This window comes from Meleagris gallopavo, chromosome 10 (assembly GCF_905368555.1).
Source record: "Meleagris gallopavo chromosome 10, MGAL_WU_HG_1.1, whole genome shotgun sequence".
NCBI classification, from domain to species: domain Eukaryota; kingdom Metazoa; phylum Chordata; class Aves; order Galliformes; family Phasianidae; genus Meleagris; species Meleagris gallopavo.
Window position 1 is genome coordinate 1729140 of NC_139413.1, and position 26755 is coordinate 1755894.

Sequence of the window (26755 nt, forward strand, 5' to 3'; positions counted from 1 at the left end):
ATGGAATCAGAATTGTACGCTGGCGGGATGGAATCGGAATTCTACACTGACACGATGGAATCACACATCTCTGGGGAGCTGCCTGGTGTTGGCAGCCTCGTGCCTCTCCTCACGCTGTCCCCTGATGCAGCTGCAGGTGCAAACCCTGCGCAGAGCCCGGAGCACAGTCCTGATGACAGCTGGCATCCGGCGGCGAGACGCTGCGTGTGGTGCGGCAGCGGTACCTGTGGGGGACAGAGAGCTGTAGGCAAGGGGCAGAGGCAAGGCCCTGCTGCCACCCACCACCATGGAATTTCCCTGGGAGGACTGGCCGGAATATGGCAGTGCACAGAACGCTGCCGGTCTCCGTGCCACTTGGTGGGCATCTGAGCTTGACAGGTTCCTCTCTGGGATGGCTTTCTGCTCAGGGACGTACCTGGGCCATCCTCCGGTGCATCTCTGAAGCACACAGAGCTCTGTGCACGTTCTTCAGCCTCGGCAGAAACCTGTGTGGAGAGAACAAAACCACACCCCTGTATGCCACTGGCTGGTGATGGTGTGGGTGCCAGGGCCCCAGGGAAGGGATCCCCTTTCAAGGCCCCTTTGCTTGAAGGCAAGGCAGGGGTAACAGAGGGGCTGTCCACCCTAATGCATGGAGCTGGCTGGAAAGGAGACAGCACCAGGAATCTCCCCACAGCGCACACTCCAGGCACCGCTTCTGCCTCTGCCTCCAATTCATGCCTGCTGCTGACCACGCACAGCTGGCTCACCTCATGCTGAGGGCCCACATCTTCTGCTTCCTCACAAGCTGACGCATGCTCCTCAGTCATGGGATCTGCAGCCACAGATGAAGCTGAAGACGTGGCCTCCACTTCACCAGATGACTCATCGGAGGTGCTGGATGTGATGCCGACTGCCTCTGCTTCAGCATCTTCCTCAGAGTCACATTCCCAATCTTCCTCCACATTCTCCGGTGCTGAAGGGCAAGGACAGGAGGACGGGTGCATGCCCTCATCTCTCACCGCAATGTCTCTGGCATCCTGCATGTCCTCATCACTGTCGCTCTCATTACTGGACTCCTCTGGTATAACTGGCAGTCTAACAGGCCGCGTTCGGGTGTCACCAGAGTCAAGAAACCAGTCACTAGCCCATGATGTCTTGGGCCAGATGCCTGGCATGCCCGGAACAGTGCCAACATTATTGAATGTGTCACCTCTTGCCTGGAGCCTTTGCTGCCTGGTGCTTCTCACATCCCTTGGCCAGGAAATATTCCAGTGTGACAACATGAGGTCGTTTCTGTCCTTGTCACGAATTCTCCGCATTGCTGGGATCATGGGAGAGTGCCCATAGGGCTCCCTGTTGATCTCGCTGGGATCTGGGAGTCTCCGTGCTTCTCCCAGACCTTGTCCGGAGGATTCAGGCATGTCAGCTGATTCTTCTCTTTCTCCTCCCTCGCACACTGACAAGGGGAGAGATGCTGCATCGGCCTCCTCTGCGGGGCATGCGGCCTCGGAAGAATCTGAGCTTTCTGCATCTTCCAGCACTGATGCAGGCAGAGGCTCAAAGTGTCCTGCAGGCCCAGGATCAGCATCCAGATGAGATGGTGAGCACACAGTGTCTGCCTCATCAGATGGGGCAAGAGAAGCAACCTGCAGGGTGCCAGATGACTGTCCTGCCCTTTCTATCTCTGCAGCCTCTTCCAACTCTAGCTGCAAGTCCTGGACTCTTACATCCCTGGCTGAGGAATCTGAGTTTTCCCCATCTTCAGGACCTGTTAGAGGCAAAGCCTCAAGGTGTCCTCCAGGCCCCGGGTCCGCAGCCAGAAGAGAAGCTGAAGGCATGCTGCCTGCCTCATGAGATGAGGCAAGAGATGCGCTCCACAGTTTGCCGGACGAACATCCTGCGGATTCCCTCTCAGCAGACTCTTCAAATTCTGGCAGCTCAACCTGCACTCCAACATCCCTGGTTCGGGAACCACCAGAGGCAGGAATCTGAGCCCTCGATGTCACGGAGCGTCCGCCCAGTTTTCCCTGAGCAGTGTTGGCAGCACGGGGCCTGGGCACGCTCACAGAGTTTGCCCGCCATGTGTTGCAACCGGACAACTTCTGCGGTGTTTGCGGAGGTCTCGGGGCAAGTACTGGGAGTCTGCTGCCTCTACCGCCCACGGCACACGCTCTGCCTCTTGAAGGTGTGGAAGAGGCTGCTGCTGGCAGAGCAGGCAGCTTACAGGCCCGAGAAGATGCTGCTGCTGCACACCTGGGTGCAGCTGCCGGCAGCCCTGGCTGCCTTAAGCGAGGCAGCAAGGGTGGTCGAGGCTGCCCGCTTCGCCCGCCGGCACCGCCGCAGGTCACCGCCGCCGGAAACTCCCGCCCGGCCGCCTGCAAGAGAAGCCGAGGAGAAAGGCCGAGTGAGCGCGGTGCTTCCCGCTCCCGCCGCACGCGGCACCGAGGGCAGCGCTCAGCCCGCGGGCGGCCGCCGCCCCGCTCCCCGCAGCCGCCCCGGCACAGGGCGGTCCCCGCGCGGCGCGGGAAGACGTCCGGCCCCGCCTCCCTCGGGCTCCCTACCTGTGCTCCGCGGTTCCCGGAGGCCCGCGAGCTCTCCGGGCCGGGCAGCGGCGGCAGACGGACGGAGCCGCGGAGGGACGAGCCCGGGCTCCGGCCGCCCGGCGGCACCACCTGTCGGGAGAAGGAGGCGCGGGACGGAGGCGGCGAAGTCGCCGCCGGCCGAGCCCGAGCGCCTCCCTCCCCGGCCCGGACCCGGCGCCGTTCCCGCACGCGCGGCAGCCCCGCGTCGGGCCGGCGCTCGTCCTTCTTCTCTCGCTCCTCGCTCATCGTCGCGTCCTCGCGCTGAGGCTCGGTCGCACGCACCCGGGGGAGCCGTCGCCTCCTCGCGGAGCCGCTCTCCCGAGAGTGAGCGGCACTCTCTCCGGGGGACTTCGGCCCCTCGAGGCGGCCCCGCGTCACAATGGCCTTCGGGCGCGACGCCGGCCCGCGTCACAAAGCCCCGGCGGGTACCGCAGCGCACTGCGGCAGCCCTCCACGCACGCCTGGGCGGCCGGCTGCCTGGGGCTCGGCGTCGTCCCGATGACGGCGGGCCAGGGGCGGCGAGTCGCCGTAGCGTGTGGGGGACAGAGAGCTGCAGGCAAGGGGCAGAGGCGAGGCCCTGCCTGCCCACCGCCGCTGCGGGTTTTCCCTGGGTCGGTGCGCCTGGATATGGCGGGGCATGCAGTGCTGCTGGCCTCCCTGCTGCTTCGTGGGCCATGTGAGCTGGGCAGGCCCTCCCTGGGATGGCTTGCACGCCCACGCTCTCTGCACTTGCTGGCACCACCGACACAGGGATCCATTGCCCCGTGCTCTGAGCCCAGTAGTCGACTCAGAGACCAAACGTACCTGAGCGCACCGATCAGGCAGCGCTCAGCCTGAACAGAATAAAGGTAACATTTGATCCAAATTCTACATCTACGGGATTGAGTTTTTCATCTCCAGGAGCTGCCTGGTCTTGGCAGCCTCATGCCTCTCCTCTCGCTGTCCCCTGATGCAGCTGCAGGTGCAAGCCCTGCGCAGAGCCCAAAGCACAGTTCTGATGACAGCTGGCATCTGGCAGTGAGCCGCTGCGTGTGGTGCGGCAGCGGAACCTGTGGGGGACAGAGAGCTGCAGACAAGAGGCAGAGGCAAGGCCCTGCTGCACTGTACTCAGGTTTTCCCTGGGACAGTGAGCCTGGTTGTGGCAGGGCACGCACTCCTGCCTGCCTCCGTGCCAGTTGGTGGGACATCTGAGCTGGGCAGGCTCTCCCTGGGATGGCTCTCTGTCTGGGGACGTACCTGGGCCATCCTCCGGTGCATCTGCAAAGCACCTGGGGCTCTGTGCAGGTCCTCTGGCCTCTGCAGATTCCTTGCATGTGGTCTGGCAGCGGTTCCTGTGGGAGACAGACAGCTATAGGTAAGGGGCACGGTGGGCTCCAGGCAAGGACCTGCGTGCCCCCCCCCCACAGCTTTTCCCCAGGAGGGAAAGCTGTCCTGGGCACAGCAGGACGGTGTGCTTGGAGTGCTGCCAGCCTCCGAGCTGCTGACGGGGCTGGTCGGGCTCAGCAGGCCCTTCCTGGGAAGGCTCTCCATTTGGGGACATATCTGGGCCATCTTCTGACGTCTCTCTGATGCGACTGGAGTTCTGTGCACCTCTTCTGGCCTCTGCAGAAACCTGTGAGGCGAGAGGAAAACCAGCCCTGTAGGTTCCTTGCCAGCAACACTCCAAGTTCCAGGTTCTCTGCTCCTGGTTTGTCAACCATGCCTCTCACATGAAGGCAAGCCAGGGGTTATGGAGGGGATGTCCACCTTTCTGCATGGAGCTGGATGGAAAGTAGACAGTATCAGGCATCTCCCCACTGTGCACACTCCAGCATAGCTCCTGTCTGTGCCTTCATTTCACACGTGGTGCTGACCACAAGGACTTTCCTCACCTAGTGCTGATTGCCTTAATGCTCTTTGACATGCAGGTGAATGTCCCTCAGGTCTGGGTTCTGCAGCCACAGGGGAAGCTGAAGGCCTGGTCTTGGCCTCAGCAGATGAAGCATCAGGTATGCTTGGTAGGACCGTGGCTGCCTCAGCAGCTTCTTCCTCACGGTTGTCTTCCCATTCTTGCTGTACAGCCTGCAAGTATTGAGTTTACTACAGTAAAAACTGGAGAGTAAGGGCAGCCGTCAGTGCACTGTCTCTGGCATCCAGTTTGCTGCGATCTGTGCCAGCAGCATTGGAGTGTCGTCAGTGGACTCTCCCTGTGCATCCTGCACGCTGGGAATGTCCAGAGGCAGGAATCTGGCCATCAGTCTTGCTGTTGTGATGCAGATACCTAGCACGCCGCGTGCATTGTTGGCAGCATTGGCATCGTCATCTGCTGCTTGGAGCACGAGAAACCTGGGCGTGCTCACACTGCATGGCTCAGACAGGTTCCTACTGGACAACATCTGCTCCCTCCTTGCCTCGTCACGGATTCTCCGGATTGCCGGGTGAACTGGGGGACATCCATAAGCCTTCCAGTAGATCTCTCCGGGATCTTGCATTCTTGATGGTTCTCCCAGAGCTTGTGTGGAGGACTCAGGCATGGCCATAGCTGGTTCTTTTCTTTTCCCTCCCTCACGTGCCATCACGTGCATCACTGGCCTCTTCTGGAGAGTGTGCAGTCTTGGGAGAAGTTGAGTGTTCGGCACCTTTGGTGTCTGAGGCACACGTAGGCTCAAGTTGTCCTGCAGGCCCAGGACCTGAGTTCAGAAAAGAACCTGAACTCATGGTTTCTGCCTCATCAGATGGGGCAAGAGCTGTGAAACAACAAAGCACCAGGAACTGTCCTGCAGTTTTTCCCTCTGGAAGTGGGCTCTTCCAGCTCTCGCTGCACAGCCTGCACACTTGCATCCCAGGTTTGAAAATCACCAGAGGCAGGAAACTGGCCCCCAGCATTTGCAATTGTAGTGCAGACGCCCAGCATGTCCTGAGCAGTGCCAGAAGCACTGGCACCATCATCTGCTGCTTGGGATCTTCGATGCCCCTGGCCCTTTTACACCGTTTGGCCAGGACACATTCCACCTGGACAACATCCGGTCCTTTCTCTCCGCATCACGAATTCTGCGGATTGCTGGGATCATGGGAGAGTATCCGCAGGCCATCCCTGTGATCCCTCTGGGATCTTGCAATCTTGGTGCTTCTCCCAGAGCTCGTGTGGAGGATTCAGGCATAGTGCTTGCTGTTGATTCACTTTCTTCTCCCTTGCACGCTCCCAAGAAGAATGGTGCATCGTTGGGCTCCTCTGGAGAGCTTGCAGCCTTGGAAGCAGCTGAGTTTTGTGCATCTTCAGGCACAGATGCAGGCAGTTACCTTGTTTGCTCTTTGCCAGGACATGCTTGCCTTCTTGAGCCCTTCTTTGTGGGAGGGGAACATGGGTGTAGAGGCTGCATCAGTGTCTGTGCAAGCCGTGGCCAGCACCTGGGCCATTCTTGCTGGTGTTCCCAGGCTGCTGGTGGGTGCATGGAGCTCTGGTACTGCCAGCTGCAATCCGACTGTCGGGCTTCTGGCTGCAGCACAGCCCAGGGACGCAGGGTAGCCTTGCTTGGGTCTGACATGCAGAGGCATAAAAATGGGTGATGAGTCTTGCAGGACTGGCACCCCGCTCTCAGCTCTTGGTGCCATCTCCTAGAGGTGTAAAGTTCCCGGAGGACTTGGAGAAACTTCTGGGAGTCAGCAGTGTCTAATGCCCATGGCATGCACTCTTCCTCTTGGAGAAAATGTGGAGGCTGCTTCTTGCAAAGCGGGCAGCTTAGGGGCATTAGAAGATCCTGCTGCATGCCAGGGTGCAGCTGCCAGAATCATTGCCTACCTCAAGCGAGGCAGCAAGGCTGGAAGAGGCTGTCCACTTTGCCCACTGGCACTGTTGCAGGTCAGCGACAGCGTAATCTCCCACCCGTCTGCCTGCAGGAGATGCCGAGAAGAAACACCAAGTGAGGTGAGCGTGGCCCTTCCCGCTCACGCTCCGCAGAACACCGAGGGCAGCACTCAGCCCAGGGGTGGCTGAGTGCAGAGGAGCTGAAGCGGAGGAGGGCTGGTCCCCACATGGCAGCCTCCACGGCCCGGCAGCCCATTGTGGCAGCTCTCCACACATGCCTGGGCAGCTGGCTGGGGGCCACCGGCGGCGAGTTGCAGCACATGGTGTAGCAGCGTGTGCAGGACAGAGAGCTGCAGGCCAGGGGCAGGGCGGGCCCAGGCAAGGCCACCAAGCCTGCCTGCCACCAAGCTCCGCAGCTTTCCCCTGGGAGGGGTGGCCCGGGCACAGCAGGACTCTGTACATGGAGCTGCTGGCTGGGCCGGTCGGGCTCAGCAGGCCCTCCCTGGGTTGGCTCTCACTTGGAGACAGAGATGGGCATGCTCAAGCTGTGTGGCCAGGATGCGTTCCTACTGGACAACATCTGCTCCTTTCTCGCCTCATCACGGATTCTCCGGATTGCTGGGTGATCTGGAGGATACCCAGAGGGCTCCCCGTTGTTCTCTCTGGGATACTGCCATCTCGGTGCATCTCCCAGATCGTGGGTGGACAATTCAGACATGGCCATAGCCGTTCCTTCTCCTTGTCCTCCCTCACACACTGACAGCAGGAATAGCGTTGCATTGACCTCCTCCGGACAGCGTCGATAGGATCTGAGCTTTCTGCATATCGAGGCACTGACACAGGCAAAGGCTCAAGATGTCCTGCAGCCCCAGGTTCTGCGGCCAGAAGAGATGCTGAACGCATGGTGTCTGCCTCACACATGGCACCGTGCGGCCCGACTGTGTGGAGAGGGAGGTGTGGTATGGAGGTGCCGAAGTTGCCAGCAGTGTCCCCTGCAGCAGTGACTTCAAAGGCCGCCAGCCTCCCGGCCAAACCCGGCCCTGCTCCTCTCCACCGTGGCCCTAGCAGTTAAGTGCAGTGCAGGCAGTTAGTGCAGGCAGTGCAGGCTGTGCAGGCAGTTATTGCTGGCAGGTGGTGCTGGCAGCGCAGTTAGTGCAGGCAGTGCAGGCTGTGCAGGCAGTTATTGCTGGTCTTTAGTGCAGGCAGTTACTGCTGGCAGTTACTGCTGGCAGCGCTGTTAGTGCTGGCAGCGCAGGCAGTGCAGGCAGTGCAGGCAGTGCAGGCAGTGTTGCAATGCAGGCAGAGCTGGCAGTGCTGGCAGTGCAGGCAGTTAGTGCAGGCAGTTAGTGCAGGCAGTTAGTGCTGGCAGTGCAGGCAATGCAGGCAGTTCTGGCAGTTAGTGCAGGCAGTTAGTGCTGGCAGTGCAGGCAGTGCAGGCAGTGCAGGCCATGAGTGCTGGCAGTTAGTGCTGGCAGTTAGTGCTGGCAATGGAGGCAGTGCAGGCAGTGCTGGCAGTTAGTGATGGCAGTTAGTGCTGGCAATGCGGGCAGTGCAGGCCATGAGTGGTGGCAGTTAGTGCATGGCAGTCAGTGTTGCTAATGCAGGCAGTGCTGGCAGTGCTGGCAGTGCAGGCAGTTAGTGCAGGCAGTTAGTGCAGGCAGTGCTGGCAGTGCAGGCAGTGCTGGCAGTTACTGATGGCAGTTAGTGCTGGCAGTGCAGGCAGTGCAGGCAGTGCTGCAATGCAGGCAGAGATGGCAGTGCTGGCAGTGCTGGCAGTTAGTGCAGGCAGTTAGTGCAGTGGGCAGTTAGTGCTGGCAGTGCAGGCAATGCAGGCAGTTCTGGCAGTTAGTGCTGGCAGTTAGTGCTGGCAGTGCAGGCAGTGCAGGCAGTGCAGGCAGTGCTGGCAGTTAGTGATGGCAGTTAGTGCTGGCAATGCGGGCAGTGCAGGCCATGAGTGGTGGCAGTTAGTGCTGGCAGTTAGTGCTGGTAATGCAGGCAGTGCAGGCAGTGCAGGCAGTGCAGGCAGAGCAGGCAGTTAGTGCAGGCAGTGCAGGCAGTGCAGGCAGTGCTGGCAGTTAGTGATGGCAGTTAGTGCTTGCAGTGGCATGCGGCAGTGCAGGCAGTGCAGGCACACAGTGCTGGCAGTTAGTGATGGCAGTTACTGCTGGCAGTTAGGCAGGCAGTGCAGGCAGTGTGGCAGTTAGTGCTGGCAGTTAGGAGGCAGCAGTGCAGGCATGCAGCTGGCAGTTATGCTGGCAGTTAGTGCAGGCAGTGCAGCAGTGCTGGCAGTTAGTGCTGGCAGTTACTGCTGGCAGTGCAGGCAGTGCAGGCAGAGCAGGCAGTTACTGCTGGCAGTTAGTGCTGGCTAGTGCTGGCAGTTGCTGGCAGTTAGTGCTGGCAATGCAGGCAGTGCAGGCAGTGCAGGCAGTTAGTGCTGGCAGTTAGTGCTGGCAGTGCAGGCAGTGCAGGCAGTGAGTGGTGGGAGTTAGTGCTGGCAGTTAGTGCTGGCAGTGCAGGCAGTGCAGGCAATGTGCTGGCAGTTAGTGCTGGCAGTTACTGCTGGCAGTGCAGGCAGTGCTGGCAGTTAGTGATGGCAGTTACTGCTGACAGTTAGAGCAAGCAGTGCAGGCAGTGCTGGCAGTTACTGCTGGCAGTTAGAGCTGGCAGTTAGTGATGGCAGTTAGTGCTGGCAGCTAGTGCTGGCAGTGCAGCAGTACTGGCAGTTAGTGCTGGCAATGCTGGCAGTGCAGGCAGTGCAGGCAGTGCTGGCAGTTAGTGCTGGCAGTTAGTGCTGGCAGTGCAGTTAGTGATGGCAGTTACTGCTGGCAGTTACTGCTGGCAGTTACTGCTGGCAGAGCAGGCAGTGCAGGCAGTGCTGGCAGTTAGTGCTGGCAGTTAGTGCTGGCAGTGCTGGCAGTGTAGGCAGTTTCACCTCTGGGAGGTGCTCCCAGAGATTGCCTGGAGGACTCAGGGATGGCCATAGCTGTCTCTTCTCTTTCTCCTCTCTCGCATAATGAAAGGAAGAAGGGTGCTTCGTGGCCACCTCCAGAGAGTGCACTGTCATGGAACAGCCTGAGTTTTCTATGTCCTCAGGAACTGATGTGGGCAAAGGCTCCATCTGTCCTGCAGGCCCAGGACTTGCACCCAGAAGAGAAGCTGAATGCATTGCTTCTGCTTCATCAAACGGGGCAAGACGTGCACTCTGCAGGTCACTAGATGACCGTCCTGCAGGTCTTGTCTCAGCAATCTCTTCTACATCATGCTGTTCTTCCTGCACTCCAGCATCCGAGGACAGGAACTCTCCTGGCACAGGAAAGGGGCCCTCCACCCTCGATGTCGTGGTGCAGGTGTCCAGCATACCCTGAGCAGTGTCGGTAGCACTGGCACTGGCATTTGCTTCTTGGGGTCCTGCCTGCCTGAGCATGCTCACGTTGTTTGGCCAGGAGATGTTCCAGCTGGACAACATCTGCTCCTTTCTCGCCTCATCACAGATTCTCTGCTTGCAGAGCAGGCAGTTACTGCTGGCAGTTAGTACAGGCAGTGCAGTTAGTGCAGGCAGTTAGTGATGGCAATTTCTGCTGACAGAGCAATTAGTGTGATTAGTGCAGGCAGTGCAGGCAGTGCAGGCAGTTTCACCAGCGGAGGTTTAGGTTGGTTATCAGGAAATACTGTTTACAGAAGGGCTTGTTAGGCACTGGAACAGGCTCTCCAGGGAGGTGGCTGAGTCACTGTCCCTGAATGTGTTTAAAATCCATTTGGATGTGGTGCTCGGGGACATGATTTCGAGGTGGGTTGTCAGAGTTAGGGTCGGATGGTTAGGTTGTGGTTGGACTTGATGTCTTGAAGGCCTTTTCCAACATGAGCAATCCTACGATTCTTCAATTTGCGTAACCTGAATAGCCCCACTGAGGGCTATAAGCTTTTCAGAAGGGAGAGGCAAAGTAAGAGGGGTGTGGGAATTGCTGCCTATAACAAAAAGACGACGGACTGCAAAGAGCTGCCTCTGAGAAATAGTCAGGCAAAGGTTGCGAGCCTGTGGGTTAAAATCAGGGTTGAGACCAACAAAAGACAGCTGGTGGTCGGGGTCTACTACAGGCCACCGAATCAAGGGGAGCCTGTAGATGTGACCTTCTTCCTTCAGCTGCAGGCTCTGATCCTACTGGGGGATTTTTAACCACCAAGATACCTGCTGGGAAACAAACATGGCGAGCTAGCTGCAAGTGATCCAGGAGACTCCTTGAGCCCAATAATGGTGACTTTCTGGTACAGGTCTTGGACAGGTCGACCAGAGGGGTCGACCAGCTGGCCACCAATGGCTGCTGGACCTGGTGCTCAGCCATGCAGAGGAGGTGGTCAAAGAGGTTAAGATTGGAGGCAGTCTGAGCTGCAGCAACCGTGCCCTGGTTGAGTTTGTGATCTCCAGACACATGGGCCTGGCAAAGAGTGGAGTCAAGATGCTGAACTTCAGGGGAGTGAACTTCAGTGAACTGTTTGAGGAATGGTTGAATGAGATCTCCTAGGAAACTGTCCTTGGGCACAAAGGAATGGAACACAGCTGGCAGCACATTTAAGAACATGCTTCTGAGAGCACAAGAGCTCTCCATCCCCCAGAATAAGAAATCAGGCGAGGGGGCAGGAAACTAGCGTGGCTGAGCAGGGACCTGCTGGGAAGGCTGAGGGAAAAGAAGGAAGCAGTGGAAGTGGGGATATGTGGCCAGGGAGGAACAGAGGGATGTTGTTTGGATGTGCAGAGATGGCATCGGGAAGGCCAAGGCACGGACAGAATAAAGTTCAACAAGGGATGTGGGGAAAAAAAAAAAGAAAAAAGAGTTTGTTGAAGTACATTATGACATTATGAGTAGCTGGTGCTAAGCATGGAAGGAGAGATGGGCAATCCTAATAGCCCCAGAGCATATTCTGAAAATGTTGAGGAACCTTGATTCTTCTTGCTCCACTGGGCTCAGTTGGGCAAGACATAATTGGTATCTAAGACAGGTTTTTTATGGTCCCCTCGAGGAAGGTGGAGGACAATCAATTTGCATTTACTTGGAGGGAGTGCAATGCACATTCACCCGATTACCCCAGGGGTACAAACACTCGCGCCCACTCTGGCGCTCGGAGCATAGGCACGGAGGCTGCAGAAGCTCACGTTGGACCACGGTGTCCGGGTTTATCTGTATATTGGTGACATCCGCATATGGGGGAATGATGATGTCCATGTAGGGAGGACCCAAGCCTGCGCAGTGTGACACCTGAGGAGCCCTGACCCAGCCGGGACACTCCTGGTCTCCTCTAGGCAGGTGCCTGGCCGTGCTCCCACCCCTACAGACACACCGGTGCTCTCCCACCAGGGCTGCCCCTTTCAGAGCCCCTCACCCCCTTCATCGCAGGCCACCTCACACACACACCGGCTCAGCCAGCTCACACCTTGCAAGCCAGAAATCACTCTGCCTGGCACGCCCACGCTCTCTGCACCTGCTGGCACCACGGACACACGGATCCATTGCCCCGTGCTCTGAGCCCAGAAGTTGCACTCAGAGACCAAACGCGCATGAGCGCACAGATCAGACAGCACTCAGCCAGGTTAGAATAAAGATAGCATTTAATCAGAATTCTATGTTGACGGGATGGAATGAGAATTCTACATTGGCGAGATGGAATCAGAATTCTATGTTGATGGGATGGAATCAGAATTGTACGCTGACGGGATGGAATCGGAATTCTACACTGACACGATGGAATCACACATCTCTGGGGAGCTGCCTGGTGTTGGCAGCCTCGTGCCTCTCCTCACGCTGTCCCCTGATGCAGCTGCAGGTGCAAACTCTGCGCAGAGCCCGGAGCACAGTCCTGATGACAGCTGGCATCTGGCGGCGAGACGCTGCGTGTGGTGCGGCAGCGGTACCTGTGGGGGACAGAGAGCTGTAGGCAAGGGGCAGAGGCAAGGCCCTGCTGCCACCCACCACCATGGAATTTCCCTGGGAGGACTGGCCGGAATATGGCAGTGCACAGAACGCTGCCGGTCTCCGTGCCACTTGGTGGGCATCTGAGCTTGACAGGTTCCTCTCTGGGATGGCTTTCTGCTCAGGGACGTACCTGGGCCATCCTCCGGTGCATCTCTGAAGCACACAGAGCTCTGTGCACGTTCTTCAGCCTCGGCAGAAACCTGTGTGGAGAGAACAAAACCACACCCCTGTATGCCACTGGCTGGTGATGGTGTGGGTGCCAGGGCCCCAGGGAAGGGATCCCCTTTCAAGGCCCCTTTGCTTGAAGGCAAGGCAGGGGTAACAGAGGGGCTGTCCACCCTAATGCATGGAGCTGGCTGGAAAGGAGACAGCACCAGGAATCTCCCCACAGCGCACACTCCAGGCACCGCTTCTGCCTCTGCCTCCAATTCATGCCTGCTGCTGACCACGCACAGCTGGCTCACCTCATGCTGAGGGCCCACATCTTCTGCTTCCTCACAAGCTGACGCATGCTCCTCAGTCATGGGATCTGCAGCCACAGATGAAGCTGAAGACGTGGCCTCCACTTCACCAGATGACTCATCGGAGGTGCTGGATGTGATGCCGACTGCCTCTGCTTCAGCATCTTCCTCAGAGTCACATTCCCAATCTTCCTCCACATTCTCCGGTGCGGAAGGGCAAGGACAGGAGGACGGGTGCATGCCCTCATCTCTCACCGCAATGTCTCTGGCATCCTGCATGTCCTCATCACTGTCGCTCTCATTACTGGACTCCTCTGGTATAACTGGCAGTCTAACAGGCCGCGTTCGGGTGTCACCAGAGTCAAGAAACCAGTCACTAGCCCATGATGTCTTGGGCCAGATGCCTGGCATGCCCGGAACAGTGCCAACATTATTGAATGTGTCACCTCTTGCCTGGAGCCTTTGCTGCCTGGGGCTTCTCACATCCCTTGGCCAGGAAATATTCCAGTGTGACAACATGAGGTCGTTTCTGTCCTTGTCACGAATTCTCCGCATTGCTGGGATCATGGGAGAGTGCCCATAGGGCTCCCTGTTGATCTCGCTGGGATCTGGGAGTCTCCGTGCTTCTCCCAGACCTTGTCCGGAGGATTCAGGCATGTCAGCTGATTCTTCTCTTTCTCCTCCCTCGCACACTGACAAGGGGAGAGATGCTGCATCGGCCTCCTCTGTGGGGCATGCGGCCTCGGAAGAATCTGAGCTTTCTGCATCTTCCAGCACTGATGCAGGCAGAGGCTCAAAGTGTCCTGCAGGCCCAGGATCAGCATCCAGATGAGATGGTGAGCACACAGTGTCTGCCTCATCAGATGGGGCAAGAGAAGCAACCTGCAGGGTGCCAGATGACTGTCCTGCCCTTTCTATCTCTGCAGCCTCTTCCAACTCTAGCTGCAAGTCCTGGACTCTTACATCCCTGGCTGAGGAATCATCAGAAGCTGAAAACTGCCCCTCAGCCCTCGATGTCGCAGTGTGGACGCTCAGCGTGCCCTGAGCACTGTCAGCTGCATTGGCACTGTCTTCTGTTGCGTGGGGCCTTAGCAGCCTGGGCACGCTCATGTTATTTGGCCAGGAGATGTTCCAGTTGGACAGCAGCTGGTCCTTTTTCGCCTCATCCTGGATCCTCCTGATTGCTGGCTGAACTGGAGGATATCCATATGCCTCCCCATAGACCTCTCTGGGATCTTGCAACCTCCGTGATTCTCCCAGGGATTGGTGGGAGAACTCAGGCATGGTGGTAGCTGTTTCTTCTTCTCCCTCAACTGCTCTCCAGAAAAGAGGTGCTGCATTGGCCTCTCCTGGAAAGTATTCACCCTTGGAAGAAGTTGAGTTTTCCCCATCTTCAGGACCTGTTAGAGGCAAAGCCTCAAGGTGTCCTCCAGGCCCCGGGTCCGCAGCCAGAAGAGAAGCTGAAGGCATGCTGCCTGCCTCATGAGATGAGGCAAGAGATGCGCTCCACAGTTTGCCGGACGAACATCCTGCGGATTCCCTCTCAGCAGACTCTTCAAATTCTGGCAGCTCAACCTGCACTCCAACATCCCTGGTTCGGGAACCACCAGAGGCAGGAATCTGAGCCCTCGATGTCACGGAGCGTCCGCCCAGTTTTCCCTGAGCAGTGTTGGCAGCACGGGGCCTGGGCACGCTCACAGAGTTTGCCCGCCATGTGTTGCAACCGGACAACTTCTGCGGTGTTTGCGGAGGTCTCGGGGCAAGTACTGGGAGTCTGCTGCCTCTACCGCCCACGGCACACGCTCTGCCTCTTGAAGGTGTGGAAGAGGCTGCTGCTGGCAGAGCAGGCAGCTTACAGGCCCGAGAAGATGCTGCTGCTGCACACCTGGGTGCAGCTGCCGGCAGCCCTGGCTGCCTTAAGCGAGGCAGCAAGGGTGGTCGAGGCTGCCCGCTTCGCCCGCCGGCACCGCCGCAGGTCACCGCCGCCGGAAACTCCCGCCCGGCCGCCTGCAAGAGAAGCCGAGGAGAAAGGCCGAGTGAGCGCGGTGCTTCCCGTTCCCGCCGCACGCGGCACCGAGGGCAGCGCTCAGCCCGCGGGCGGCCGCCACCCCGCTCCCCGCAGCCGCCCCGCCACAGGGCGGTCCCCGCGCGGCGCGGGAAGACGTCCGGCCCCGCCTCCCTCGGGCTCCCTACCTGTGCTCCGCGGTTCCCGGAGGCCCGCGAGCTCTCCGGGCCGGGCAGCGGCGGCAGACGGACGGAGCCGCGGAGGGACGAGCCCGGGCTCCGGCCGCCCGGCGGCACCACCTGTCGGGAGAAGGAGGCGCGGGACGGAGGCGGCGAAGTCGCCGCCGGCCGAGCCCGAGCGCCTCCCTCCCCGGCCCGGACCCGGCGCCGTTCCCGCACGCGCGGCAGCCCCGCGTCGGGCCGGCGCTCGTCCTTCTTCTCTCGCTCCTCGCTCATCGTCGCGTCCTCGCGCTGAGGCTCGGTCGCACGCACCCGGGGGAGCCGTCGCCTCCTCGCGGAGCCGCTCTCCCGAGAGTGAGCGGCACTCTCTCCGGGGGACTTCGGCCCCTCGAGGCGGCCCCGCGTCACAATGGCCTTCGGGCGCGACGCCGGCCCGCGTCACAAAGCCCCGGCGCCGGGCTCCCCTCTTCCCGCTTCCCTCGGCCATCTCCGCGGCCGCCCCCGGACCTTTTCCGGCGGCGCCGTCGTCGCCGCTTACGGGCTCACCTTCGGCCGCGCCGTCCGGCGCGGAGCGGCCCCCGCCCTCGTCTCGTCGCTCAACCCGACTACACCCGGCCCGAGCGGCCCGTCCGCCCCTCGGTCCCGTCTTCGTGTTGCCGCTCTCCGGGCCCCGCTTAGAGCTCGGGTGTGCCGCGCTCTGTGGAGCGGTCCGCGCTGGAGTAGCTGGAGGCTGCAGGCCGTGGAGAACCGCCTGGGGAGCGGAGTGCGGGACACAGGTGAGCTGCCTCTAGAGAAGTGTTGCCAGTAGTGTACGTGATGTGGCTCTACTTGCCTCATTTGCACGTACATAATGGAACGATCTGTGCTGGAATGACTTTACTCCGTGGCTTTGATCCAGATTGCAATGAATTTTGACGAATTGCAGTCTGTGGGAAGTCCTCACTGGCACGCTTTGGGAGGTAGTACATCCCAGAGGAGCCGCTCTGTTCTGGAACTGGGGAAACAAGTGAGGATGTACCGGTGGCAGAGCTTCATAGCCTCACTGCAGTCCTTCAGTTCCCAGTTTCTGCAATCAGAATATTTCTTAAGCATCTCATGATTGCCACAAAGCACATACATTTCAGGATATTTTTGAAGAAGTTTCTTTGCCCATATAGACTGGTATTGAATAAAAAGTCATCAGCTAAGTGCTGGTAAGTGCTTGTAAGAGTACCTGCTTCTCACTGGAACTGTTTTTTCATTGTATCTCAACAGTCACATAGTTTCTTGTACTCAATTTTCTTTACTTTGGGCAGCTAGCATTATCTCAGCTGGTCTGCTTTTACCAACATGTACGTGCTGCACATCAGCCATGTTTTTGCAGTTATAAAAAGTTTATTTACCTTATGTTTCTAAACTCCCTTGAAATATTCATCACAATGAGATCTCCCTGCAGCCTTCTCTTTTCCAGGCTGAACAATCCTGGAAAATACATGTATGTGTGTATATATATTCAAGTACATATATATATATATATATTTACAAAACAAGTGGTGAGCCACTCAATTTCTCACCCCCCACCAAGCTATGCCCAGCCTGTCCTTGAGCATTGTCTGCCACCTCCCTGGCCAGATCCTCACAGTTCTGTTGGTTTTTTTTTTTTTTGCATGATGTCATATGGTATGAATGCACCTTCCTGTTCCTTGTCCCTTCCCAGCTCTCTTTCTGGCAGGACAGTAGGAGAAGGTGAGGAACTGAAACATCCTTGACTCTGTATAGCACTGCTCAGCAACAACCAAAAACCTTGATATGCTATCAACGTTTTTCTCCTGAAGCCAAAACATAGACACTATTAAGAAAATCAACTTTGTCCCAGCTGAACCCAGTACAGGTGTTGTAAATGGCTGTGCTGGTATCATGACCCTTGCACATAGCCGTCTCACCTTTGACTCTAATTCTAACAACACATCAGACAAGCGTGCATAGATATTCCTGATGAAGATTTACTGTTTTCACTGTTTTCCTGCATTGCTGTCACTGTCTCCTAGACCAGAAATGTTTCAAACCAAAACAGCTAATTTCTGAATCTATTACTCCCCTGCACATCCCTAAGTTACTGCAGCAATCATCCTATCATCCGTAGCTTTTTGATAATTTGTTCCATTGCAATTCTCTGTGCTTCTTTTTTCTCCCAATCTGTACTGGAATCATCCAGTTAGTAAGACTTGGGCAGACATAACTAAGATGTCACTTAATTGAGGTGGGTTTCAAGCCGTGGAGTTTATCTTCTCTTGGACAGTTAAAGATGGAGGGTTTTTATATAAAACTGATTACGTTATCTGTAGTTCTGTTTTTATTTTTCTTATGCAAATCTGGTGGTGCTGCTAACAGAAAATTTGACTTTTGTGGAGTATTGAGTGATAGGGGAATTAACATTGCAGGAAAAACAGAATCCATTTTTTTCAACACGAATAGCTTTAATTTGAAACGGGGAAAATTGGATAATGTTGAAATATTAGACAGATCTATAGATTTTATTTTGTGTTCTATTTCCTTGTAATCAGCAAGACAGTTTGTTTCTTTAATGAAATAGTAATTGCAAAGGCCTGATAGAAAAATAACTTTCAATTGTGATGGAAATACTGCATGCAAGAATTGGCTCACGTACAACAAGAACAGCAAAATGATATTTATTACTAATATCATCTTTAGCATGGAAAGACAACAAATAATAAGGTCCAGATTATGGACCCAGTGACGCTTTGCATTCTATGTAGATCCTTTAGCTTATCCCATATCTCAGCTGAGAAAGAGAACAATAATAGTTTAGCTTCTTTTTCTGCGTGTTAGCAAATATCAGAGTCAGGACAGACGGAAGCTTGGATTAACTGGAAGTTATCAGAAATAGCCTAGAACTCAGCTGGGCTTATGAAATTTTTACTATTGTTATACAGAGCACACAAATTTAGTTCTTACATAAAGTTTTTAATTTTGCTTAAAATATGTTCAGTATAACATTTTCAAACTACATATTAAAGGATTAGATAAATGCCATAATCGAGTATATGAGTCATATTACCTTGTACTCTATAAAATGATCAATTTTGTCAGCTGGAATGTCTTAGGAAAAGGTTCTTCTTAATTTTAGTCTAGACAAATCAATGGGAGGAAAGGAAAGTTTGCTTTTCCAGAATAACAGAGGGGAAAGTTCAAGAACAAAACAAATGAACAAAAAAGCAAGCTAAATCTATCAAATCCAAAAACATGATAAATTAAAACCTACACTACTGAAAACATGTGACATGAGACTGACTTCATCTCTGCACTGAAAAATTTACTCTTTTTCTACTTCCTTCTTAAATTCCTTATTTTCTTGTACCGTGTTCTCAGCCTTAAGCTCAAAAATTATTTTCTTTCTTAAGGGAAAATTATTTATACAAATTATATAGCAATAATGGCTTAGAAGTAGAAGTGTGGTCCTGCTCTGGTTCCTGGTAGAAGACTTTACTTGCTGAATAGTTTATTACAGATAAAAAGATAATTATTCATAATGTTGTTTGAGGGGAAAAAAAAAAAATCATTAGGAGTGAGAGAATAAATTACTTTGATTCAATTATAGAGCTGTTCTCCACTAAAAATTCTTATGTGACATAAATGTTGCTGAGCATGACCTGGGACTATTTTTGAAATATATATTAGTATGAAATTATTATTATACCATCTAATGAAGTTTCTTTTATGCTCTGTAGATCAAATATGTGCTGAAAAAAAATCACAAACATGCTAGAAATGGTCATCAGTTGAATGTTAAATCCTCTTAACAAAGTGTAGAACTGGAAAAGATTGGCAGATGACATCAGCAGTTTTGCTGTCAGTGGAGGTTATGATAAAACCATGCTAATGTTTGCTGCCATTTCATGTTTCCATTATATGAGGAACAGAGAAAGAAAAATTGAGTTGTTGCCAAGAATTTGCGTACAACCATTATTTTAAAAGTAATATCATAAGAGATTGAAAGTGGGAGGAGTTTGCAAAAAGTTGAACCAGTAACGAGATGCTGTGAAGGGAAAGAATAAAAAGAACAAAATATTTGCAGTATATATCTGTCATTGTCAGAGTGCAGTACTCTTTAAGGGTATGTTTATTTATTTGGTTGATTGTTGGGTTGTTTGGTTATAGGTAGGTGGTTTATTACCAAATTCATTCATTTGAGGTTATTGGACATTACATGTTGGAAGTTTTAAAGAAAGTTACTGTAGATTTTCTAAATCCTTATCTTTAAAATGTATTTTTCATATATTTCTTCCTAACTATGGTCATAATTCAGTCATTTAATCATATGTCTTACAGGAGGCCTTTTATTACTACCAGAGCCAACAGTAAAACTCCTAAGGGATATCTAACTTTAGTCATACAGAAGAGAGATATTTGTTATCAAAATTGTCTGGTTTGTAATTGTCTAAGCTTCATCTCCTTTTTATTGAGGAGTGTTGGAATCTTGACAGCACATTTCATCCTGTTTATCCTAGGCATATTCTCTCGGCAGCACAAACCACACTTGGGAGATTCTTGAATGTTCAGTTGAGCTCAGGAGTAGCTCTGATCACTGCTGTGAAGCAGATAATCAGAGAACCTGTGGCCCAAGGAAGCCCAGCACTGATTTCTGTATAGGGCCATTTACATTACTTCAGTGGTGAAAGAGTTTTCTAAAACTTGCTATTTTATGCATTAAGACTTTATAACATTAAGCATTTGAAGCAGTTTGATAAAGATGAAGGTCACTAATGGAATAGCATAGGCCCTGGTGTCATAAACAAAGCAATTTTCTTTTCCTTAATAGGCTGGTAAAAAAAAAAAAAAAAAAAAAAAAAAAAAAAAGAACTGAAAAGTAATAAAATTTAAGTGATATAAAGCCAGACAAAGAAGAGAAAGTAACAGGAAACATCAAAACCACGACTGCATTTCAGTGACATTCATGTTGGCTAGATTGGACTGAAAACATCATTAAAGATGTGGGCTTTATGATTCCTATTGGGAAATTTAAGATTGGTAATTTTAGTAGGAAAAATGTAAGAAATTAATTGTACTAAATGTTACTATGTGGTATAAAGAGCTGATATTAAGCATAAATTATACAACCGGATGAAGTATCCTCATATACATATTATATTTAGCAGTACTATATAATAGTAAACATAAGATAAGTAAATAATAGCATTTCTGTAGAATGTGTGATAAATTATTGTTCAGTATGTTTCAAGTTAAAAAGATTAAAAAAAAAAATAAATCAGCGTATAATAAGGTAGAAATTTGAAAGGTAATACATATTATTCCAGAAATAAATAATTGCCCCATTGAAGCCAACAGGGGAAGCCATCAGCAACGGTGCTTCCCTTGTTGCATCAGGAAGGGGTTCCTTTATCTGATCTCTGCTGAACAAATATTGTCACATTGCAAGTGAGAGACAGCTGCTTTTACTTCTACTGTTTAAGCAAAGGCATTGCATGGTGAGGGGGTTACATTTTATCCTTATTGAAAGCTACAAGAAGCAGTCTGCTTCAAGTAACCAGACTGAGTGTAAGAGATTATTTAATTTTCATTGTCTCAAAGCTTGCTGGTGACACAGATGGACTTGTTCAAGTCCAGGCAAGTCCTGGGCAAGGGTTGTGAAATCCTTTGTCTGGGGGACACAGATGGGCAAGGCCGGGGGCAACGAGAGAGAGATAAGCTGCAGCTTAACGGCCGTAAAGCGGTCTGTTGTGTGGACTCCAGGAAGATGGCCATCTCAGGAGGTGCTGCACATGACTCTTACCCAAGCTCCCAGGAATGCCACGTTGGCAGAAGAAGGATAAAAGAGGAATCAAAAACCATGAGGGTAGAGGTTTTTCTGGCAACAGATTCCTCATGAAGAAGAAGAGGTTTCTGCCATGAGAAGCCTCACGACCTGCCTCTCTCCCTCCTGGACTTGCTCTGTTCTCTACCATGATGCTGAAGGAGAACAAAGGTGTCTGCCATCAGATCCCTCACTACAGAATTCCTGCGTGCTGGCGGACACTGCTGAAACGTACCACCAACTCCTCACTGTGCTCACATCCACTGTTCTGGTCTCCATCAATGTTCAGCAAGCATCGATGCTATTTTTCCCACGTGGAGGAATGCAGCTCCACACCTTTTCTTCCTACACACTTCCACAACAGACATCATTCTGTCAGCTTCCCCCTCTGCTGCTCTTTCTTACACGGCAGTAAAATGTTGCAGAATTTTGGTGGGAAGGTTCAGCTTCTGCTGCTGTACCACTATCACCCACTTCTGACATTGCCAACCAACATCATAAAATAGGATACATTACTTTCAGAGCATCCCTTATATTTTTCTTTGACTATAAGCTGTGGTATGATTCTTCATGAGCCCCAATAATATTTTATACAAGGTGAGAATTTGAGCCAATGACTTCATTTAATTTCTTTTTTTTTTTCAAGGAGAAAAAAGAAATGATGAATCTTAAAAAAAATAAATAAATTGTAATGAAACTGCAAATTAATTTCATTTCAACTGTTTTACTGTTTATAAGTCATGGATGAAATAAGTCAGAAAAGCAAGATGTTCAATTATTATAATTATGTCCCATCCCTGGAGGTGTTCAAGGCCAGGTTGGATGGGGCCCTGGGCAGCCTGGGCTGGTATGAAATGTGGAGGTTGGTGGCCCTGCATGTGGCAGGGGGTTGGAGATTCATCATCCTTGAGGTCCCTTCCAACCCTGGCCATTCTGTGATTCTGTGATTCTATTATCATCTAGGATCTTTCAAATAGTAAGTACCTGTCAGACTGTATACTGTAATAGAATTTTCCATTAGCCAGCAAATCCCTCTTATGACTATTTTTCTTATTCTATTGTCCTGTGAGAAATGCATGCAAAATTTTTTTGTTATCCAATGCTTTCAGTAATATTGCCATATTAAGGGTACACAAAGTGAGAGAAAGGAGGGGTAGGTGAGAACTACAGTGGCTTTATAAATTTAGCTTTTCTAAGGCAAAAGTCTGGCAGAATTATTAGAAAACAAATGTATATATTTTATACATATCATCTTTTGAGATTGTGGGATCTTTTTTCTGTAAGTCTGCATCATGGCTGGTGTTTTCTATTTTATATTTATGTGCTTGACCACAATGTCAGAAATTAACTTGTAATAGTGAACTTGCAGTACAACTAAATCCTACGGATGGACAGAATCATGCTATTGTATATAAACGTCTTTGTAATTTTCCAGAGGTATGTTTTTAAATTAAAGATTTAGCAATATGCACACAGAAATCCTATTTCCTGCTTATATAGTGCTTAAGTCATACCAAAAATTCCATGCTTTATCCAGTCTTCCCACCAGAGGAGAGAAGAAAATTTGATTGCATCTGCTCTCTTGAATAGGTTGGTAGTATTGCTACTGTGTGGAAATGTGACTGATACTTCTTTAGCCCACGGTAGATCACGTTCAAGGATTAATGGGGTTAAATGAGGGTTAAAAACAGAGTATACCTCTGGAGATAGTTCTGTGGTTTTTTTCCCTACACAGCAATATGAAAGCTGGAAATGGCTAGGACTAAGCAACAGGTATGTGTGCCTAGAAAAAATTAAATAATACAAGTAAAAAACTGATCATTTTTAACAATTCTCTCCAGTAATTAACAACAATTTCAAAATTCCAGGCAATCAAATCACTAGATTGAGTTTCAAAAAAAAAAAAAAAAAAAAAGGAGAGGATGAGGAGGATGAGGATGAGAGGAAGGAGGAAACCAGGATGCAAGGAGGCAACAGCCAGTGAGCTGTCAGTAGAGGACATTTATTATCTGTGTGATGAGGGGCAACCTGTCAGGCAGCTCAGCAGCACCCTTTGCTCAGCTGGATGGGGCAGAGAATAGAGAGGAAAAAAAACAAAGTAGGGCTTGTGGGTTGAGACTAGCAATCCTATCAGCTGTGTAGAAAAGGAAGAGTAATGGAAAATAACAATAGTGATGATAATAATATGTATATGTGTATATTAACAAAACTAGTGATGTGCAGTGCAACTTCTCATCCCCACCCAGTTTAGGGCAGCTGTCAAGGTTCTGTCCCCTCCTGGTGTTCCCCCCAGCACCCTCACTGGCCAGATGGGAAGCTGAGAAACTGAAACGTCCTTGGCTCTGTACAGCACTGCTCAGCAACACCTAAACATCAGCATGTTACCAACATTGTTTTTCTCCTAAAGCCAGAACACAGCATCATACCAGACACCATCAAAAAATCATCTCTGTCCCAGCTGCAACCAGCCAGACTGACTGAAGTATAAAATCCAAACTACTGTCTTGGACAAATGTATCACTTGCTATTTCAAACTTCTTTCAAAGTTGGACACAATTCGTGCTGCTAAATCTGAGAAAGTCAACAGAAGCAGCAGTCTTAAGAGCAATTTTTAAAATTTTCCTAGCACTAATTTGTTATTTTTCATTATATCCTCTGGAAGCTAATTTTATTTTGCCCTATAATGTAGTACTCCTTAGTTCATGCTGTTCATGTTTTCTGTTGGTGGTGATTTTTTGGGGCATATGTGAGAGGATTGTCCTTGCTGTGAATGACAGCTATATTTTATTTTTGATTGTTAGAAAACATATTCTCCTTACACTCAATATAATAGAACATTATACACTACAATATAATAGAAAAGCAGTTTTCTTCCTTATTAGGTACAGCACTGTTTCCATTGACTGCAAAAGAAGGGAGAGAATAATAAAGGAAGAGACAAAAATAAGGAAGAGAGAGTGAACCAAAGCTTCAAGCAAAAATCAGTGCATCTTAAGTTGAATCGTAAGTGTGAATGCACTGAAAGCTAATTGCAGTGTGATTTCCTTGATAAAAGAGCATGCTGAAACTGTTGAGAGCAGACTAATTTAGGGCATTAAAATTCTGATTTTACTATTAAGATTGTCACTTTGATGTTTGACAGCAAGATTCAGGAATTTCCTACTAGCCTTATTTTGTAACACTATTAAGTACCTCAGCATTAGGGATGGTGTTCTATTAATACTATATAAGTAACATGACTTTTTTTGACAATACTTGATAGCTAATAAAGATGGAAAAATTTGGATTATTTCTCCCCATTCTGTATTCAAACCTGCCCATTTTGACACTAGATGTCTTCGTTCCAACCTCCTGCATCAGTATCTTCCTTCTTTCCTTTGTTTCTTTGTTCCTTCCTTTATTCGTTCATTCCTTCCCTGCCTCCTCTGAACAGTCTCAAAGTCAGCCTTCCTCTCCCTTTACTAAATGCAATGGCTATAAAGATTATATATATATATATATATGGTAATATGTATATATATGGCAACAATATGCTGCCATGGGACTGCTTTGCAAATTCCTTCACAAAGTTTATCTCTTTGTAAAATGTAAATATATCTGGTTGGTAGAGTATATCAGAAATATGTCTAATCTTCATCCCTTAAAATATTGCTCTCTTTGTTTATTGTTTGTTTTGTTTTTCCTCTAACAAGAAGGATATGCAATTCATTAATAACATCAGCTAGAGTTGTCAACCATATCATATAAAGGGCAATAAATATATAAATTTAAGAGGCTGTAAACATCCTATAATAGAAAAACTGGTCCAAACCATTCCTGCATCTATCTACATTGTATATATTCTAAAATTCTTTCTGCAGGGGATTTTTTTTCATCGATGTAGCAAAGAAACCATATTGTATATGGATATTAGAAAGATAATTAATACTGATAATGATTGCTAGCAACAGGATGGCTTTTCCACTGGCAAAAAATGTCCAAGTTTAACAATAACAAGGCCTAGTGGAAAAGACTATACAGCTATTTTCAGTACAGAAGGGCATCCACCACTGCTCTGGGCAGCCTCTATCCAGTGCCTCACCACCCTTATTGTAAAAAAAACTTCTTTCTGATATCCAATCTAAATCTCCTCTCTTTGAGTTTGAAACCATTTTCCATTGTCCCATGACAACAGAGCCTGATGAGGAATCTGTCTCCTTCTTCCATATAGCCCCCTTTTAGATACTGAAAGGCTGCTTTCAAATCTCCTCAGAGCCTCAGATTATGTGCAAGTAATCATAGCCAACAAGGAAAATTCTCAGCTGAGATGGTACTTGAACAGTATACAATTTTTACAGGCAATTTGGTTCGTATAAATTTAATTGGGAGATTTTTTATTCAGATTGTACTCTGCTATAGTCTTTCACATCCTTCCAATTAGAAAGTATTTCCTATCAATTAGTTCAAATGTTTATTGGTATAGTTCGATTATGTCACAGTTTGGCAATGGGTTATAGATTATTCCGTACTGTTTTACTCAGTCTTTTATGACCATTCCCATAGCCCAATTCTTAACTCTGAGCACCGTTTTTCTCTTACAGTTTCAAAAACCTTAGTTGATTTCTCCAAAACAGCAATTTTGTCAGTATTTTTATTTTTTAGCGACTTCTAAAAACTATTGTACTGAACATTTACAATTTAAAGATAAAAAGAACGTACTGAATCACGCATGGGATTCTGTATTAAAGGCACACTGCAAATTTCTGTGTTTGATTCAACACCTTATGCTTTCCATGGAAGTTTCATTGTTCCACACTGCAGTTCCACAGAACCTAGCCCCCAGGCTCAGCTGTGAAATCCATCTTTTCTGCAGAACACGTGTGATGTAAGGATGGATTTCACAAGCACGTGAACCATACCTCTGTCCTTCACAGAGGATTACTTCATGTAATTTCTGGACATGCAAACTAGAATCACGAAGTGACAGAATAGTTGAGAATGCCAGTCACCTCTGGAGGTCATCTTGTTTAATCCTGCTGAACACTTAGGGCCAACTGAGCAGGATGCCCAAGACCATGTTCAGTTCTGAATATCCGCACAGGCTGAGATTCCACATCCTGTCAGCACAACCTGTTCCAGTCTGACCTCACTCACAGTAGGAGAAAAGTTATCTTACGTTCAGAGGAAATGTTCTGAGCTTCAATTTGTGCCCACTGCCTCTTCTCCTGGTCACCGCTGACAACTGTGCTCCATCTTTTTCACATTCCACTCCTCCATTCTCCTGGTGATCTTTGTGGCCTTTTGCTGAACTCTCTCCAATAAATCAATCTCTCCCTTCTGCTGGTGAGCCCAGCATCCCAGATGTGTCTCAGCAGTGTTGAGTAGAGGAGAAGATCTCCTCCTCAACCTAGATCCCCCAGTTGCCCACTAGATGCCCCAGCTCCTCTTCTGCAAAGCTGCTTTCCATTCATGGGTCTTTCACCCTGTACTGGTGCATGAAACTATTCCTCCCTGGGTGCAGTATTATTCATTTCCCTCTGCTGAACCTCATTAAGTTCATAACCCATTTCTCCTGCCTTTCCTCTGAATGGCAGCACACTTACATAGTGTTTCAGCTGCTCCTCCCAGTTTTACCTCATCCGCAAATTGTCTGAAGGTGTATCCTGACCCATCATCAAGTTTTTGCCAAGAACTGACTGCTGGGGCATATGCTACCAGGGACTGGCTTCCAGATGAACTTCATGTCATTTATGACAACTCTTGGAGCCTGGCTGCTCAGTTAGTTTGCAGCCCACCTCAGTGCCCACTTATCTAGCTTGTAAAAAAAACTTCATGAGTTTGTCTGTACATAATGCATTGGTGGGAAATAGTGCAGGCACATTCTTAAAGGATCTGTACTGGTAAAATACTAAGGTCTGTGTTTCAGAGAGATCTGTACAGTATTACACTCACCAATCATACAGGAGTCCATGACAAAAGGTTGCAATAACGTTAGTTGGGATTCT

At 50.5% G+C, this 26755-nt stretch overlaps 1 protein-coding gene across 1 annotated transcript; it reads right to left on the reverse strand.

The window, feature by feature from the left end:
- Positions 1-60: 60 nt before the first annotated feature.
- LOC109369123 (uncharacterized) lies at positions 61-15235 on the reverse strand. Its single transcript, XM_085231803.1, has 9 exons — positions 12779-15235; positions 12445-12514; positions 12096-12253; positions 10241-10381; positions 9281-9844; positions 4685-5233; positions 750-2948; positions 416-485; positions 61-224 (listed from the first exon to the last, which is right to left on the reverse strand). Exons 1-9 carry the CDS (start codon positions 15233-15235, stop codon positions 61-63), a joined length of 6372 nt encoding a protein of 2123 aa, XP_085087929.1.
- Between the last annotated feature and the right edge of the window lie 11520 nt (positions 15236-26755).